At 46.6% G+C, this 19,770-nt stretch overlaps 1 protein-coding gene across 1 annotated transcript; it reads right to left on the bottom strand.

Annotated features, from left to right (window-relative positions):
• Nucleotides 1-12,615: 12,615 nt before the first annotated feature.
• Nucleotides 12,616-18,511, bottom strand: CD8B (CD8b molecule). The gene is made up of 5 exons (XM_009882513.1): nucleotides 18,466-18,511; nucleotides 15,363-15,713; nucleotides 13,429-13,524; nucleotides 12,774-12,863; nucleotides 12,616-12,656 (listed from the first exon to the last, which is right to left on the bottom strand). The coding sequence occupies exons 1-5, from the start codon at nucleotides 18,509-18,511 to the stop codon at nucleotides 12,616-12,618; spliced, it is 624 nt and encodes a 207-aa protein (XP_009880815.1).
• Nucleotides 18,512-19,770: the final 1,259 nt, after the last annotated feature.

Raw genomic sequence — 19,770 nt, 5'->3', positions numbered from 1 at the left:
CACGAAAGATACCTCCAGCCCCTGTCTCTTCTGACGCTTGCCCATTGTGCTGGGCAAGGACGATGTTGGGGAATCACAGGAGACAGCTTCAGAGGGAGCTATTCCTTTCTTCTGCTTGCAATAAACTACTAATGAATATATCCTTTTAAGGCAAGACAAAAGCTTGTTGTCAGCAGAGAACTACAGCTGCAAGCGGGCTGTCACGCAGCCCACTTTGTTGGCCAGAGAGGGAACCAGGGAAATGTAGCTCCAATGGAGATGTCTCTGTGTGATCAGATGAAACCTCCCCTTTCCTGTCCCCTCATCTCATGTCTCCTAAATAATAAATGAGCTGGGGCAGGGATCATTTTTTTTCCTGGCTTCTGTGTTTAGGTATTGCTTAGCACAAAACTGTTTCTGTTTCACATAGTAACAAACAACAAAAACAGTGGCAATGGCAATTGTTTGATTATGAAAAGCTCCAGGCACAAGCAAGACCTCCTGGAAAAGCTCTAAGTTAAAATCAGCACTTGTATAAATAATTTATATCAGTATATGCAAGTTTTACACTGATGACCTACTCCAAAACTGGGAAGAGTAGGTGGTTAATCAGATTAATTAAAGAATCTCTCTGACTTTAGCGTGCTCTGGTTTGGCAGTTTGTCCACTTGATGATATTTTGCAATAGACTTGTCGTTGTTAAACTGAGGACCAAAGTCAAATCAGTGAAACACTAATATTAATAACATGTTTTATTAGTAATTCCTGTTGTAGTGCCACCGTTATGACTAAGGAAGAAGAAAAACCTCAGACAACCAGTCACTTCTGCAGAGCATCGTGTAAGAGAGGTCAGGAGACCAGACGGGTTGGTTAGACAGTAGAAGGTAATTTCTTTTTTTTCTCCCAAACCTACCAATAAATTTCATTTTACTTGTAGTTAAGGTTGCAGGACTCTGATTGCTGGTGAGCTCCAACCTAAGTTGCTTGTGACTGAGGTTTATCCTTAATATACTAAGGCCAGCCTAGGTCTGTATTTAATTAACATCAAACAATTAAACAGAAGGAGACAGAAGCAAGGAGAGGAGGGACAAAATCATGCACAGAAGAGACAGACTAACAAGGGTCTGCCTTGTTTGAATGGGGCTTGGCAGGAGGTGAGTTTAGGATTAATTTTCTCTGTTCCTGCTTACGTCCATTCAACAGAGAAGACATGGTAAATGAGAGGGAGCTTGGGGCGTCAGAGCTGGAGGAGATGCTGAGTTTCGGATATGATTGATTTCTTAGTCATTTTGTGGTAGGATCTCAGTGACTTTTTCAAAGTGGTAAGAAAGTCTTCAGCTTCTTAGTATCAGTAATATCAGGCATAGCATGGCTGTCTCACAGCATTGCATGGCTGGCAGCAGGAGCCCGTCTCAGGACATGGGGCTTACGCTGCCATGGTTGGTAAACACAAAAGGAGCATCCAGATGACTGTGCTCTATCAGGTTCCTTGTTCTGTTGCCCATGGTATCTCCTTGTAGTGCTTCAGAAGGAGTTCCCATTGCTAGGAAATGATGCAACGTTGCTGCTGATGAGCACGTCCTGCTTGATCCCTGCAAGTGATCAGTGATGGTAACTTGAAGTGACACCGGGTTGTGTTTGCTTCACTGTTGCTGATTCTTCCTGTTGTTAACCTTTGAAGGATCTCTTTTATAAGGAGGGATGGAAAGTTTTAATGAAGTTTTCAAAATTTAGTCACAAATCACAAACTTCTGTTTCAAACAGAGGAAAAAAAAAATGTTAAGACAATAGCATAACAACTTTTTCCGGTGTGAAATGAAGCTGTGGTTTATGAGCAACTTGCTGCCCCCCTTTTCTTTGCAAAGCTGCAGCACTAAAGGGGTTTGTAGAATGTCAAGTGCAGCTGACACACACCAGATACTCACACACTATCTTTCCACTGTAGCTGCATGTTTCCAGTTCAGTGGCCAATACTGCCCTCTCTTCTGGGTACTCTCAGTGTAAACATCACACACTTTAAAATACAGTGTGCAAACCACAAACACTCCTGCGCTCTCATCTCTCTGTGGTGTAGACCTTTAGCCTGATCAATGGGTTGAAAATCTCCGCAATCTCCATGCTTGTTGGTACCTCAGCTGAGAGTTTGATAAAAGAAGACCTGAATGTGTTATGAATTTTCCTTGCACAGGCTTCTCGCACCTTCTCTCTCGCTGCTGCAGAGCTCATTTGTGCAGACATTTGGTAAATCAGCAATCCCTGATGGCATCTTTTGGGGACTGGTGTCAATTTGCTGTGCCAGTGCCACAGCTGGAGTTAACAGTGGACAGGTTGGTTTTCTGCAGCTCCAGTTTTCTAAATACCACAGAGATTCAGTCCAGAACTACAGAAAGACTTCCTATTTTCTGACACTGGATATAGACTTTCCTTAATAATAGGAAAATTATCTGTATAGCTGCAGTGTATATTTTTTTTTTTGTCTGAACAGCGGTTCCAGTAGTCTTTAATTGGTGAACTGGGCTCATTGTCTCAATTCCAGTTCCCACAATCAAATTTTGGGTTTGAGGCACTGTTTTGTAGTTGTCCTCCTAGTTCAGCTCGCTTCCAGGGCCTCATAGCCTTGGTGTTATCCCCACAGCCCTGGGAGCTGACTTCTCCTGTCTCCATCAATCCAGATTCTTGTCATGTCCGGTCTCCTTCCTTGCTGCACGCTGACCTTCTTCCCTGAAGACCTTAGACAGGCAAGTCTGATGCTGTAGGTGACCCTGCTCTGGCAGGGGGGTTGGACTAGATGATCTCCAGAGGTCCCTTCCAACCCTAACCATTCTGTGATTCTGTGATGTAGATACCTCAGGGAGTTTCTGGGCCCATGTGTGTGGTGCAGGAGGACTTTCCCAGAGCAGGGCATTGCTGGGCATCTTTACTGTTAACATCTTTGAGAGGGAACTTTAATTTCCAGAGTTGGTTACAGCTAGTGGAATGGACGAACTGTTCCCATTTCTGATTATCTGCCCCTCTTGCTGACAGTGCAGTATGGAAACACGTGACTTGCTTGAGAATTCTTGCTTCATTCATTTTGTGGTCCTATTAATAGTGTTGGCTGGCTTGTACAACTTGTTATTTCTTCCTGATTTTGCATTTACTTGAAAAAAACCCCAACCCTCGCTGTAGAATTAGACCTCTAAGATGCAACCCCAAGCCACGATGCCTTGTTCAAAAGAGGCGGAGGGGAGGAGAGATGGCAGCATCAAAAAGCAGCAGCTGGTCTAATGCTCTCCCACCATCAACAAAACAAACTAAATTCAGCGTTAAGAGTTTCACTTTTAACAGCCTGATCCCCACCATTACTGTGAAGAGAAATCTGTGATTGCTCTTTCCATACCTGTTCTCCTAGAGGAATCGCTCCCACCCTGTTTGTGAGTGTTGGACTCAGTAGCCATATAACAATTCACGTTTAAAACACATATCCTGCAAACTTTATTTTTATGCACATTAATTTGCTTGCATTTATGTGTTGTAAATATAGAACTGCAGAAGGATCTTTCAGAGGCTGAGCAATACCGCGACGGGTGAAATTTGGAGTAGGTGAATGTGAAGTGATGCATGCAAGGAAAACCAGTCCTGGCTTTGCTATAAAATAAGGAGCCAAATATTGCCATTCATGGGTGAAAATTTGGGTTAAGACAGGTACTACCATGGAAACACCAATTCAGTGCCCAGCAGGAAAAGCAAATCAGATGTTGGCAGGTAGGAAAAAAATTGGATATAGAACAGAGAACACAGCTATGTCATCGTATGGTCCAATGGTCCAATCTGTGGTCAATGCATGGTCCCCTGCATTGTATAAATCCTTGAATGCTGTGTGTTGGTTTCACCCCTCATCTCAAAGAGGGAACTCAAAAAAGAAGTAGTGGGGCCAGAAAAGGTTCAGAGAAGGGCAAAATGGAGGATCGGAGGCCTGAGATGGGTTTTGTGTAGGCAGACTAGGCCTCTTTAGCCTGAAAACGTGATTTAAGTGGATATACACTAAAGGTCTCCAGAATCATGAGTGGCTGGGAGGGAGTGGAGTGGGATTGATTATTCACTGCCTTTTCTAATACGGAAAGTAAGAGGCAGCAGATGAAGCTGATGTTGGTGAGGCTGAAAGCAAATGAAGTCGTCCTTCACCCACAGATGTCCCTGCCAAAGGACATTGAGGATGCAGAGCCTCGACAAATGCTTGGGGGAGAGATCTATTGTGGGTTACTCAATAGATAGCAACAGACTCAGGAAATCTTTTTAGTTAAAAATAGTCTGATTATTAAGGGAAAGTGTCATATATGATTGTCTTGTCCTTATTACTCCTTAGCTGTCTGCTCATAGCCAGTGTTGCAGACAGAATAGTTGTCTGGATGGACCTTTGCTCTGAACCAAAGCAGTCATTTTTATATTCTTAACTATGAGATCTCATTACAATGTGTCATTTTAAGGAAGCCATTTGCTACAAAGCTCCACATCCATTTCCTCTGAAACACTATTAATTTTCCAATTATCTCAGTCTTTATTGCAGAACACTTAAATCTTCCTTAGCTGTTGGCCCTGCACAAGGACACTTATCCCAAGAACGGATCCTGCGGTTCTCCATAGCTCTCTCAACATCTCTGTCCCCTGCACCACAGCTGTGAGAGAAAAGGGCAGGGTCCAACTCTTACATGTGGTTGCCATCGCATAGAGGAAGAAACTGTTTTCTGGTTGTATATACATTCAGGATACAGGAGATACATACACATGAACTGCCTATGGCTTTCCAACCTGTGTCTCCAGTTGTGTGAGCTGGAAGATGATGGGTTGGAGACGGTTTGAGCTTCATGTGGCTCCAGCCCTTCAGGGCAGCAGCATCCAGTCCTACATGTCCTGTGTCCACATCTCTGCTCATGGTAGGACAGGACTCTTTCCACAGCCCTTTGGGACTCTCTCTTGCCAGCTTCGCAGCCATGAGTGGCACAGGGAAGGGAGAAGGGGTTATATAACCAGCTCCTACATGGCATGCCCACCCAAAAATGACACCACTGAGGATGCTATGGCTGTCATCCCTCCAGCATGGAGCATTGGAGCAGTTCTGTGGCTACCTGGAACCTCGAGCAAGACATCTTTGGTGCTGGGAGAGGGCAGAGAAGGCAGGTAAGTTTTTCCTTTCTCTGTTTTACAGTCCAGGGCACTCTGGATGGTTCTTGAAAGAGGGAAAACAGCCAGGAAAGATGTTTGATCCTGGCCAACTATCTCAGTTTGTGTCCTAGCTTTGGGGAGGTGAGGAGGGACCCAGGTTTGGGCACCAGGGAATTTGCAGGGCAGCAGCTGCCTTCCCCCGGCATCTCCTTGGGTGGCAGCTTGGGCTCTGAGCAGTGGGATGTGACCCATGTTTCTAAACTATATCAAAATCATCCTGGCTATGGTAGCAATGGGTGAGTCAGATTAAAGTGAAACAGCCTGAAGAAAGGCATATATTTTAGTAATGTCTGTTCCACTGCTGCTCTGACTCGTTTCCTCCTGCATTGAGATGACTTGAGACGTATGTTTTAATAACAGCAGTGTCATTTGCAGCTTGTTACTCAGGGCAGGAATATACAATCTCTGCCCCCAGGAATACTTTGTCTTAATTTTTTGTAGAGACTGATAGGAAATATACCACCTTGAATTTTGCATTGGGTGCTGATGTTAAGGCACAGTGTTTTGAAGCCCTGTAGCTGGGTGTCAGCACAACCCAGCACCTCTCCCTGAGACGTCAACCAGCAAGTTTACCTCATGCTTATGCTGGACAACAATTGCACCTTGAGCTTTGCTGAGGAATGGCCTCAAACTGCCCGTGACCCTGCCTGCAAGCCAGGTGCAGGGCCCCCAGTAGCCCAACATCTCCTCCCATGGTGGTACCTGAAGAGATGTCAGATATGGTGGGACTCAGCTGTGGCTTCTGCCATGGGCTGTGCTGCAACATGGAAGAGCAGCGTGTATCCAGGTCCTCTGAGGATGCCCTGCCTGTCCCTGGAGGCAGCTGCCCGACACCTGGGTTTTGTGCTGCATTTCATGCTGCCTGCATGGCCTGCAGCCCCTGCTCTCTGCGCTGGGAGGGAGCCACAGGAAACGTGGTGGGTGAGATCACACACATAGTTCTGGGGACAGAGGTGTCTCCTAAGCCACAGCCCTCGTCCCTGCCCAGCCTCGCAGGGAGGGAGGTTGGTTGCACCCCGTGCTTTGGTGTCCAACCTCCCAGCTGGACGTTTTAACCACAAGCAGAGGAGAGGAGCAGAAAGACCAATGTGGCTTGCACCGTGGGCAAGGTAAGGCTTGCTCCATCATGGTCACAAGGTGGAGGAAGGCGTGGGGTGGGGTGGGACGCAGGGCTGACTGCAGCAGGCAGGCTGCCAGTGTTTGGCACTGGCTCATCGCTTCGATTTGGAGGCATCCATCACTCCCCATGCTCTACACAGGGAAATCAGGCATTTTTTGGTGTTCCCCGGCAAAGCTCAAGCCCTTGAAAAACTAAGTGTCACAGAACTTCGCCTGCAGACACCCACGATTTCTGCAGGATCCTGTTTTCTGCTGCATGATGCAGAGGCTCAGTCCAGTTTGGGCAAGATGAAATTTAGCCCTTACTCATTGCCTGACCCGAAAAAAGCCAAGGAGACAAGCTCATGGGCACCTGCGTCAGCCTGGCTGCCTGAGGGCTCCTGACCCCTCCAAGGAGCTTTTCGGAGAGGATGTAGAGGGCTTTGCCACTTGAGCAGGTTTCCTTTTTGTATTGATTGCCAGCTGCTTTCCGTGAGTGACCCGTCTTAGGGTTTTTTTGGTTTTTATGCTGAATGGACTAAATAAGTTGGTTGTGTGAGATCGCTGTTGCAACAGCACATAGATATGTTGGACCTGGCAGAGAAGAAATTCTGTGCTGATGCCATCGTTGGGATTTTTTGGAGTGTTTCACATCTGGTTTTAATTTATTAACTAGATCAGAAAGTGCAAACAGTAATGATGATATTCCCCTGCTTAAAAGCGTGATGCAGTTCCCCTCCATACATTCATATATATTAAAGGCTAAATGAGAAGTCAAACTTTAGCAGAAAAAACAAATGGCTAGGGGAGGAAAATTAAAGCTCCTCTCCTGTTGCAAATATTTAAAGCACGGGGAGGCTTTTGTTTCATGTGAAAGAACCACTGATATATAAACTCAAAGTAATCTTTCCTGTAGCAAGGTGGTAGAGAACCTTATCCAAATGTATTAATTTGGTGTGATATGTGTTCCAGTTTAATGAATGCTGTAATAACAAATATTTGTATATCATTCCACAGAAGCTGCACTGAGTTCCACTCGCCCTGAGTGCACGCAATATAGTTATATTGATATACACAAATATTTGTTATTTCAGCAAATAACATTACATTTAATAACCAGAAATAATATTAAATAAAATTTACAATAACATTAAAGAAACCATTTCTGGTTTACATAAAACAGAAATTTAATATATTACTATTTCTGGTTTATTGAATGAAATTCAATGAAGTCCAGGGAAATACAGGCAAGAAGTACTCACGCTGCCTGAAGGAACTTTTTTGTTCCCCAGTGGTTTTTTTCTATATGAATCTGACAACCTGTAAAACTGCCAATATATATATAATAACACATATAGATTTTTATATAATATATAACATAATATATAAAAAGAATATCTATAATATGGTTATGTATAGTATAGTTAACTGCAATATATAATATGTTATAATATAGCTATATATAATAATATACAGTTATAAAATTGTCAATATAAATAACTGTCAATATATATGATACACCATTTCTATATTATAGTTTCCTGTAAATTGTTTGATATATGAAACAGCAGAGTAGACAGACAAGCTAGTGTGTGCTGTGGGTGGAGGAAGGGGTTTGTGCATTGGATGCTTTTGACAGATGGGGAAGAGAATTGCCCATGTCCCTGCTTGGACATGCATGTATAGGGCTGTGTCTGGGCACTTAATGGGGTTCAGGAACAGTAAGTAAAAATTGGGTTGTTTTTTGGTGTTTTTCTTTTTTTTTTCCAGCTTCTGGGACGTATCTGGTTTTATACGGTAGCAGAAAAAATACATTTGGAAATTCCCATTTAACAAGTCTGGTCTGGATGCCTAGAAGTCCTGCTGTGAATCCATTTTTCCTGCCAGGAGGAGATATTTAACAAGCAGCTACCGTGCATGGAGCCGTTCTGGCCAAGGATAAATTGGAAGGAATTTAAACAGCACCCATGGATATATGTATCTCCTCTCCCTTTGCATGGATTTCAAGTTTAATCGTTTAATAGAGATGTTACTCATCCTTTCTCCATTAGTGTGCCCAGCTCAGCTGTGTTTATGACTCTGCAAAACTAGTTTTTATATATTTAGGAACGTAAAAATCACATATAACTTTGGATCTCGTCACTACCTTGTTTTCAATTGAATGTTTTCAGCTGCACCTGATTTATATTTACTTGTTCGTATTATAAAATCACAGGCCCTACAAATAAAAATGACCGGGTACATTAAAAGAACAAAAAAAAATTGGGCACTGCTATTATTAGATCAGCAACTGAGATGTTCTGGAAAGACTGACAATTTTTTTTTTTTAATCCATTTACAGAAGTTTTACGAAAACATGAAGACTATTTACAACATGCCTGAAATACCTGTATTTCTTCTCTGCTCTCTGTCCCTTGAATATTTTAATGCTTTCAAGATATGCACACACTGTTTATTGAAAGAATAACTGTAGTCCTTTTTTATAATATAGAATACAGAATCCTCTCGTTTGCCAGGACATCAGGGCAGGGGTGACACTGTGAGGGGCAATGCCGTTACCTGTATTTTTCCTTCCATGGATCCAGGCACCATGCCATTAGCAGAGAAGAATAAAAATATTTTCCCATTAGTTTTCATGATGGAAACATCCCTTTTCCCCCACCTGCCGCAACACGGCATCCCTGACCCTTGGCTGGTATTGTCATTGTGCTCTCAGCACAGTGACAGGGTAGGAAAGAAAACCAAAGAATTTGCAGTTATCAGGGGACTGGGCTAATTTTCTCAGATATAAAAGCCTATTTTTATTAGTGTTTCTGTTTCTTTCTTATGTATGCTCTGGGAAAAACGATTATGAAACTGGAGGTGATTTTTTTCCCCCTGACTTTCACAGTTGTGAAGACTGCTGCTAAAATCTCTCCAAGGTTTACTGTCTTAAAATGCTCTGTTGATGATTATAGGAATTACTATGATTTTTTCATCATTTCCATTGCTAAACTGCCTGAACCTTTGTTTCAACAGGACACGTAGCACATGTAGCATCCTTGACTGTTGCTGTACTCTCCTGTTTTCATTGCATGCAGATGATGGAGGGGTTGCGGTTTGGTTTTTGGTGGGTTTTTTTTTGTTATTTTTTTCAATTTACAAAGGAACAATGAAGCCAAATCGGGGAATTCAGAGTTGAGCAAATTCTTTGCTGCCTGTTACAGTTATTCACCGGTAGGCAGAGAGCCAAGGGGTAAATCCCCATCCTTTGAATGGGTGTTACTGGAATTGGGATGATCAGGTAGCTGAAGTCTATTAAGGCAAGATGGTGCCATCCTGGGTGGTTTCAGTGAGGGTTGGACACCATGGGGATGGCCTGAGCGTGGGGATGGAGGGAGAAGGAGTAGACCAGGCAGGGTTATCCCTGAGGCCGCTCGCCTTCCTATGGGAGGGGAGGATGGGGCTGTCACAGCCTGCCTTTTGCTGCCCAGACCCAGTCCCAGCTGCTTGGCCATGGGAGGCCATCTCCTGTGCTGGCTAAGAGGTGGGAGAGTTGAAGCAGAGATGGACGTTAAGGTCAGGATACCTCAAGCATGGGAAATGGAGCTGGGATTTCAAAAGCAGCTGCAGACAGAGGGAACCCCCCTGTTTTTGAAATAATAAATCTTTTCCCATGGGAAGTTCCAAAAGGATTTCCTTATAGCTGTCCTGTCAAAAATGCATATCATAAAAATCATCTGCTCCTGGGGCAAAGATCTGTGCACTGAGTGCTTGCAGAGTAGAAAACCAGTGGGTTTAGTTCATTTGAGTTCTCACAGAGGCTAAAATATGCTGCTGGTATGATGTGTCAGAGGCAGAGGACTCCTCCCTGCAGCATCTGACGACACCAAGCTCTGTGGAGCGGTCAACATACTGGATGGAAGAGATGCCATCCGGAGGGACCTGGAGAGGCTGGAGAGGTGCGCCCATGCAAACCTCATGAAGTTCAACCAGGCCAAGTGCAAGGTCCTGCACATGGGTCGGGGCAATCCCAAGCACAAATGCAGGCTGGGCGGAGAATGGATTGAGAGCAGCCCTGAGGAGGACTTGGGGGTGTTGGTTGACGAGAAACTCAACACAAGCCGGCAATGTAGGCTCACAGCCCAGAAGGCCAACCACATCCTGGGCTGTGGCAAAAGAAGCATGGCCAGCAGGTCGAGAGAGCTGATTCTGCCCCTCTACTCCGGTCTGTGAGACCGCACCTGGAGTACTGATCCAGCTGTGGAGCCCCCAGCATAAGGACATGGACCTGTTGGAGTGGGTCCAGAGGAGGGCCATGAAAATGACCAGAGGGCTGAAGCATGAAGACAGGCTGAGAGTTGGGGTTGTTCAGCCTGGAGAAGAGAAGGCTCTGGGGAGACCCTATAGCAGTCTTCCAGTACCTGAAGGGGGCCTACAAGAAAGCTGGAAAGGGACTTTTTACAAGGGCATGTAGTGAGGGAGAAACAGGTTGCCCAGAGAAGTTGCGGAGGCCCCATCCCTGGAAGAGTTCAAGGCCAGGTTGGATGGGGCTTTGAGCAACCTGGTCTAGTGGGAGGTGTCCCTGCCTATGGCAGGGGGGTTGGAACTAGATGATCTTGAATGTCCCTTCCAACCTAAACCATTCTATGATCCCTGGTGGGATGGGGTCTGGGGTCGCCTGAGTGTCCGGACGAGCATCACAGCCCAGGAAGGCCAGCTTGGAGTGCAGCACTTACAGCTTTATTACTGTGTCATTTAGCGGAAACATCCATCTCAAGGACCACATATGGCCAGGTTTGAGACCAAGCCCTCCAGAAAAATTTAAATTAAAGTGGAGAGAAGCAGCTCCCTGCAGCTGGGAGGGGAGGGAGGGTAAGGCCAGAGGGATGCTGCTGTGTGACTGCGATGCTTTACATTCACAGAAGCTCTTTCCACGCTTGCATTTGCCCTGGCCCTGTGGACTCTGGAGCCACATGAGCCCTTGGCTCATGGGCAGCTGTAAGGATACACGCAATGTGCAAGACAGGAGATCCCTGCTGCTTCCCCAGCAGTGACCAGCAGCTTCCTCAGCAGCTACTGACCTTCCCATCCATCCTGGGGACAGGAGGTGTCTGGACCACCGTCCCCTTGCACTCACTGCAGGTGATACAGCCTTGCACTGGTGCGTATATTTCAGCAGAGGTGTGGGGCTGGGTATGTACCTGAGGGTGAGCGCCTACTGCCTGTGCTCAGCGAGACGCCTAATTTCCAGCCCCATATCAGCCTTACAGCTCTGGGCAGTGGCTGAGCTATGTTAACATCCCTGGGGAAACCTACCCTGCTTCTGGCATCGCTCGGGGCTCAGTGCCCGTGGGCATGGCTTGGGCCTGAGCACACACAGGTATCGCTCAGGGCTGAGCACATGTGGCCATTGCGTGAGCCTCAGCACACACAGATATTGCTCAGGGCTCAGTACGCTCTGGTGTTGCTCCGGTCTCAGCACATATGGGCATCGCTCAGAGCAATTCTCGCTGGCTGTGCCATGCTGCTGGGCCTGAGGCCAGCCATCGGCCCGCCTCTGTTTGCTATCAGAAGTGGTGTTGGCCTTCAGGCTGCGCCAGGTGTCTGGCCTTGGGTACATCGCTTTGTCTGGCTTTCCTCTCCCACTCCTGGCTGTTTGCAGTCTCCTGTGGGAGAAGATGCTCTCCCAGACCTGCCTCCCCCAGAGCTGTTCTGCTTTAACTCTTGCTTGAGCAAAGACCGTGGCTCCTTGCTCACCACGCAGCCACATCCCGTACTGAGTACAGCCACAAGACACCAAGCCTGCAGAGCAAAACGACTGAGTGATATATTCACTATTTCTAACAAACATGCCCACACAGGGCCTTTACAAGCTGCACGGTGACCTGCCCCTGCTGTCTGCTGGTTGCTCTCACAGCATTTGTTACCAAAGTCTTATCAACCAGCGTTAGCAAGAGCAAGCCTAAAACACCCACTCGCTGTCCCGTGGATGAACAGAGAGGAGACACAAGAAGCTCTCAGAGCATCTTTACAGCCCATCTGAATCCCTTTGGTACACCAGCCCCAGTGCCCCCGGTGCAGAGCTGGCTGCAGTGTTCACCCATCTCAGTGCCCTTTAAGAAGTGCTCAGCACGCTGCAGGATCCGGCCCGGTCCTTTTGCCAGTCGTCGGATCAAGAGAAAAATATTAAAGTTGTGGTCTGTTGCAGGAAAGAAATGTCTGTCTTGCAGTGTAAGCCCATGTCTGCCCCCTGTAACGTCCTTCCTGGGTCATGTTCAGGCAGGACTCAGCATCATGCAGGGGAGAGTCCGCAGCTTCTCCCTGCCTGCCCAGTGTGGGGGGAGCTGGTGGGATTTACTGCCTGTGGATGCGAAGCCACAGCCTCCGCCGCAAAGCTGGGGAGAGAAAGTATATGTCAGCCCCAGGACCTCCTCCCAGCTCTCAGTCCTGCTCCCGGTCTGTCCCAGGGCCTGACACCTCTCATCATCCCCTGGGGCTGGCAGGATGCTTACGGTGGAGACGGTGGGCGGTGGGGACCAGGCTCAGCAGGAGGATCAGGACACTGGCGGTCAGTGGAACCCAGATCAGGGGGCTGCAGACACCTGGAAAGCAGGAAGGGACATGGTGTGGAGCTGCTCCCCGCCAGCTCAGCACCTGGCATCATCCTGCCCTGGCAGCTTTGGGCGATGAAGTGTGGGATGGGGAGGGGAGTAAAGCAAGGCAGATCCTCAGGAGGGATGGAGGACATGACCATCACCCTGGAATATCCCTTGGGGGATGTATTACACTTAGAGGCATTGAAAGGAACTTAGCTATGAGCCACAATGACCTTTTTTGTGGTGGTGTCTGGCACGGGAATTCACCATACCCGAAGGACTGATGCTGCACCCGCAGGAGCTGCACACCCAAGGGACACCAGAGCTTAAGCAGAGCTAAATGGTAGTCCATCCTGGCCCCTAAACCCTTGTATATCCTGGGAAACTGCTCCTAAAGGCAGAGGTCAGCTCCATCCAGAGTGGTGGGTCTGGGTAGACATGGATACCCATCCCTGCAGGGTCACGTTTTGGTTGCCCTCACCCCAGGACAAACTCCAGATGAACTCTGGGGACCCCTAGGAGCTCAGCAAACCCCTTTTGCAAAGCAGCCTGAGCCAACCTGGTGCCGTACCTTTCTTGCTGGTGGTTTTTCTTTTGGTTATGCACCGCACATTTTTTTTGGAGACCGGTGCCTGAGTGGTCTTCAAAGGCAGAGGCAAAACATCAACTGGTGGATAAGAAGAGAAAGCGGATGGTCAATATGGCACTGAGTACAGCAAAGGTCTCAAGCAGCAGGCAGGAAGGGATGGAAATTTTGGCTTTTAAAACTCGCGCTGGGGGGCCCCCCCCCCCCACCTGCCCCCCTCCCCAATCTGGGTCATCTGGAGGGGCCCAGAGCTTGACCTGAACCTCTCAGTTGCCACAGAAGTTACCAAGAGCTTGTAAAAGCATTAATAAAGCAACGTACCAAGCAAACAAGGGCAGAAGGTTAAGGAAGGGGAAAAGGAAACTTCCTCAAGCTACATTTACTGACAGGCACCGTCCATCAGCATTGCAAGAAATCACAAATAGCAGGAGATTTCAGTAGCACTGTGAGATTTTAAGGGATCCCCAGACCTTTTATGTATTCAGGTTGCTCTAATCTTTGCTCAAAATTGGATTTTATTTTTTTTTTTCTGATAAAAGGAGGGCAGGATTTATTATGGTGCATCTGAATCATAAAGGAGCACATTCATCTCTCTGTAAAGTTGGTCAGGAAAATATCCCAGCAATGTAATTAAATAACTGTACATCTGACTGCTCAAACTCCATTTATTCATAATTTTGGGTGATTCAAACCTACTTTTTTCTGTTTCTATCCAGGTTTGAAATTCCTACAGAAATCACCATTCTTTTACAAGGAAAAGTGAGAATCAGGTGCCTGGGATTTATCTGGACAACGTCTCCCTTACATTATGATAGACGTGAAAAGGAACTTGAAGACAATTTGTTTTATCATGAGTACTAAAAGGAAAAAAAGAAAATATCCAGCAAAGCCTGACTTCTCCCAGAGCACCTGCTCGTGTTTTGTTTTAAATTGGAGTGTCCTTGATCATGCTGAATTTCAATCTTGTTTTTCATGCTCTGCTTTGCACATAGATATGTGCCCAGTTGATAAAAAACAGTTCTCCTTTATCTTAAACCAGCTTTTCTTTGAGCCGGCAAGAATCCAAAAAGGATTTCTCAGCCAGCTTAAGGTGCAGGGCATATTTGCAAAAAAACCCCAAACTAGAAAGGCTGGGACACGGGGGCTGCTTTAGAGCCAGCATCCATAGCTGCATCTTGGTTAAATAAGTTATTTGTCTCCCAAAATCTTGCAAAGAAAGGGCTGAATACTACTTCAAACACATTAGTTTTTCTACATCACCTTCTGCTCTGTGGTCAAGGGGAAAAATGGGCTGAAACTCACTGCTTACCCAGGGTCTGTAAAGCATCACCCCCCTCAGTGCCGTCTGCAGACAGCTCTGATTTCTGGCTGGAGCTCCCCAGTGATAGTGGGTTGTGAGCAGAATAAATCCCATTTCAATCCTTTATGTGAAGAACTGGTTTGAAACCTGCAGTCAGGCCCACCCCAGAGATGTGAGACGTGATGTCCTCTGGCCTTGATGCTGCTCTTGTCACTTGGAAGAAGGGTAAGGAAGAACCAGGGCATGGAAGGACCCAGGAGCTGAGCAGAGCACACATCCAGCCTCTCATGTGACGAGATGAGAAAAGCACAGGGCATGACAATATCAGAGGCTGAGAGTCTTCCCATGGAAATCCTAAAATACTAGGACCAACGTGGTGCTTAAGGCATGACCACAGCCCAGCAGCAAAAGGACTATCACATGGAGCTGACCTAAAATTCACCTGTTTTCTGTATTTTCTTCCTTATCCATTCTCATAGGTCTCTTCAGAAAAACCCCAGAGCCCCTACCTTGCATTTAAAAATTGGGAAGGGTCTACCAGCATGCATCATCCCTTACCCAGGGGACCTCATCACAGCCTGCTGGTGCCACATTTTGGAGCCCCTGGGGTGATGCTTACCCACACCGAGCTGTGTTCCGCTGCCCAGGAGGAGCTGGGAGGACTGGGAGACGGAGCAGTAGTAGGTGCCGTTGTCTGAGGCGTGGAGGTGGCTGATGTGCAGGCTGTATGAGGTGTGGGAACTCACCCCATGGACACTAAACTTGTCCTGGCTGATGTTTGTGCCATACATGGCTTTGCCCAACGAGTTGGAAAATATCAAGAACTGGAACTTTTGCCTCTCCTGGCTCCAGCGGTACCAGTACACCCCGGCATGCTCCTTCCTCAGCTTGCAGTGGATTTCTGTTTTGTTGTTAGTTTGGGCTAAAATATGCTCTGGAGTCTGGGATAAAAGTAGATTTGTACAAAGACCTAAGAAAAAAGAGACATGAATACATAGTTATTTTCTTTTCGTTATTTTTCTTCCAAGGCTAAGTACAGACTTTCTTTGTGGGTTTAACTAGAACAAGTAGTCAGAGTCCAGGAGATCACATCAGTGAGAAACAGGAGCATCTTTATCAGGAACCTCAGCCCATATACCCTCTGAGGCCTTTTTGGGTTCCCCAGCTATTTTATGGTCAAGCCTAGTTCTAAAGTTAGAGTAAACACTCCTCTAGGGAGGAGGCTCAGTGGCGGGGAGAGGGATGGAGGGATGATTTTGAGGGTGCCCTTGAGGCTATATGTGCAGGGAAGGGCATCCCCACCTGCTCCTGTGGATACGCCTCTCCTGCCCTCATTTTCTTTCTCATTTTTCGGAGAGGCTTCACCTCTCTTTCAACAGATTCTTTTTGAGCCTCTTAACTTTGCCAGATTTTTGTTCTAACACATGACACACTGATAAACATCATCTTAGGTGCAGAGAAAGACCAAAAAAAGTGCAAAACATCTCAATTTTGTATGAGTTTTCAGATGACATTATTTTTGTATGAATTTTGAGACCCAGGGGAAGGAGAGGGAGTGAGAGGTATCAGTGAGGCTGAAAGCTTTGGTTTGGCATCGCATTGCCCTGTTTGGGCTTTGCAGCTTTTGTGGAAATTATCTGAATCGTGTTTGGCCTGGGCAGATGTGAGCGGTGTCTGTGTGTGAGCAAGGATGTGTCCTTGTGAAAAGGATAACAGGTAACTTATGATCCTTTCTGTTCAGCAAACTGTCCTTCAAAACTGCAGATACTCCGAGACCGAGTGAAAAACAGCTGTCTGAAGATAAGGATGTTCTCGCTTCGCCCGTCTGTTTCCCAGGCGTGTTTTAAAGCTCAACAAAAAGCTCAACAAAACATGTTTTTTGGCTTTTATTACCTTAAAATGTCCCCTATTCCTTCAAAATCCCAAAGCTGCTTACAGTAGTTGCAAACAGCCTTGTGCAGCCCTGCAAATGCAGCGGTGTGGGAATGGGTTTGCATGACCACAAGCCATCCCTGCGGCCCATGGTCCTGATGTCCCCCCATGTCCCCAATGGGGACAAGCAGAGGAGGAGGCTCTGCTCACTGACACAGGTCCAGAGCCTTCCTCCATCCTGCGACGATGACCCCAGCGGGAACGCTGCAGAGATGAGCACACTTCAGCCCTAATATTGCAATGCCGAAATTCAGGCGTTGCATAGCAGCCGCAGCATTTCAATGCATCCTCTGGTGCTGTGAATATATAAATGTCTCCTTATTACTCAAATACATAATTTTCAGGTTTTGTAGTGCAATCCTCCCAAATTTTGCTCTGGCAAACACCTGTGTGGTGTTTTTTAGGGGATGAAATGTGTGCAGCCGTGGGGCACGGTGGCTTCAGGGTCCCCTTGGCTGCCCTGAGATCTGGCTCTGCTGGGCACAGGAGACCTAATCCCCCCATGAAAACCTCTTGCTCGAGCTGTTGGAGAGATATTAGATGAATCAGAAGGGATAAGAAGGGATCCTGGAAAATGCTCAGCTCTGATCCGAGCCAGAGGTCAAGCTCCAGCGGGGTGAGCTACTACGGAGCCAGAGCAGAGAAGCACATCTTCTGCCACACCTTTGTCCCCCAACACTTCCCTGTTCCCTTTCCTGGTGTATACTCTCGCAGGGGACCACTGGGAATTGGGGTGGGACAGTTTTGTTTCCATGTGCTTGGCCAGAACAGCCTGCAGAACCCCAAAAACGATCCCTATGCACGTGTGGAGCAAACTCTAATTTATTGGGGTTTTCTCAGCAGGGACTCTACTGTATAGATCTATAGGGTATTACTACTTGTATATAGGGGTCGATAAAGTGCCTTGGGCTATTTGCTGCCAGATCGCCCATGTTACACCATGGCTGGATTACCATTACACGTCGTGAACAAAACACCCAGCAGTCCTGAGAGACCCTAGCGAGGATGCTGGGCAGCTACGGACCTGGGCTGGGCAATATTGCAGGGGACCAACTTGGGCCACCACCGTAATATATATATTTAACGGGTGTTTCAAGCTCTCAACACTTTCCACCTAAGAACTGATGGTACAATTTGTCCTGTAAAGCATAATTCTACCACTTTGCTGTGACATCAACTGTATATATTCGGTCCAGACCTCCTGCAACCGACTGCAATAAGCAGAAGGCAGCGTGGTTTTATAACACACTGATTCCAGCTGTGGCCCTTGGGAAACATTCAATCCCGAGACAGATTTAGAAGAAAATTTGATGGTATGTTTATCGCCTTCGTGTTACACAGGCAGCGGAGCTAAGTGCTACTTTAACTTCTCCATCAGCAGCTTTACACAGTCCATCTGCACTAAGAAAGTGCAGTAAAACCAAACTCTGCGGTGTCTATACCATTATATCGATCACTATGAATAGAATAGAATAGAATAGAATAGAATAGAATAGAATAGAATAGAATAGAATAGACTATTTCAGTTGAAAGGGACCTACAATGACCATCTCCACTTCCGGCCTGACCACTTCAGGGCTGACCGAAAGCTATAGCATGATATTAATGGCATTGTCCAAAATTATGCGGTGATAGGTAATAATATCCTGTAGATCTATACTATGCCTGTATATTTAAACTTCCATCATCCAGATGCTGTGCAACACATCGCACGTGCTAGAGCGGGGTGGAGGAGAGACTCCAGCATGATTTCAGGTGCCCTCAACCCTTAAGAGACATATGCCTCTTACCTGGGATCTGGAGGCAGATGCAGAGATGGAGCCACTGGTGGGCCATGGTGGTGGAGTCGACGACGGAGGGGTTTTGTGCCAGCTTCCCCTTTCCACACACAGTCACCTCTTGGTGGTAGGGCTGATTTCACCCCAGGAGGTTCTTCCCTGTCTTGGTGCAGATGTCTTGCTGACGGCTGCCAAATAGCATCTGCTGTGGCAGCTCCTGGAGTCTCAGCCCGGCAGCTTCTTCTGAAATGAGCCCCCAAACCAGGTGTGCATCAGAGCGGCAGCCCCACGCACTTCTCCAGCACTGCACAGAATCCCCTGAAATCCCCTTTAGGAAGAAAAAAAATGAAAACTCATTGATTTTTAATGATGATTTCTTTGTATTTCATCACCTAGCTTTTCCTCCTTCTCTTAATCTAGGTCTGTGCAACTAAAAAATGACAAACGAAGGAGCTTGGCATTAAAAATAAAAGCAGGAAAGGATTAATTTTGGCTGGTTTCTCCTCCATTGAAATCAAAATGCATTCACAATAAGGAGAAGATGCAATTTGAGCTGTGGGGTTGTTTTCTTCGGCAGAATCTTTACCAGGAGGTGTTTTTCTCTGGGTCTGGAAAATGCCAAACGCCAAACTAGCTCGCCATAAAACAGCGGCACGAGGCATCACAGAAAACTTTGAAGCCTAAGAGCAAGAAACCTCAAACAAATTTGTGGCTGAAAACCCACAAAAATAAGGAAATTCTGCTGGGGCTCCCCACCTCGCTGCTTTGGTAGCTGTGACACTGCTGCAGCTCATACGTAGAAATATTTAAATGATAGATAAAATATCAGAGTGGCTTTGAAATGTTTTTGAGAGGGAGAGATTTGAAACACTTGGAGTTTAGGATTCAGAGAGTGAAATGTGTGATGTGAAATTACAGGGGCCAACTGGTGTCAGCCTTCAATATTTTCATGTTTGGGGAAAAAAAAATTATTAATTTTATTCATTCAATGCCACCTTGTCTGCCAAGCAGGGTTCGTTTTTCTTTTATGCCCTATTGCACAGATACTCACGGCCCTTACAAAGCCTCAGCATGTCCCCAGGGCTGGCTCTCTGGTCAGGGGGGATTTCCCAGGTGGGGATCTCCTGTGGGGGAACAGAGAAACCTCCCCCGGTGTTTGAGTTGGCGGATGAATAGGAAAAACGATTTTGCATCTCTTGCAGTGCAATTTTTTGGTCCATTTTGCCCCAGATTTTTCCATGCTGCTGTCACACATCTCCCCGTTTCTGTTTAAAATCATTTCCTGCTCGAAGCAGGTTGCTAACCACCAAAAGCCTC

The sequence above is a fragment of the Charadrius vociferus genome, unplaced genomic scaffold (assembly GCF_000708025.1).
Source record: "Charadrius vociferus isolate BGI_N301 unplaced genomic scaffold, ASM70802v2 scaffold213, whole genome shotgun sequence".
In the NCBI taxonomy this organism is placed as follows: Eukaryota; Metazoa; Chordata; class Aves; order Charadriiformes; family Charadriidae; genus Charadrius; species Charadrius vociferus.
This window is presented reverse-complemented; position numbering and strand designations above follow the sequence as displayed.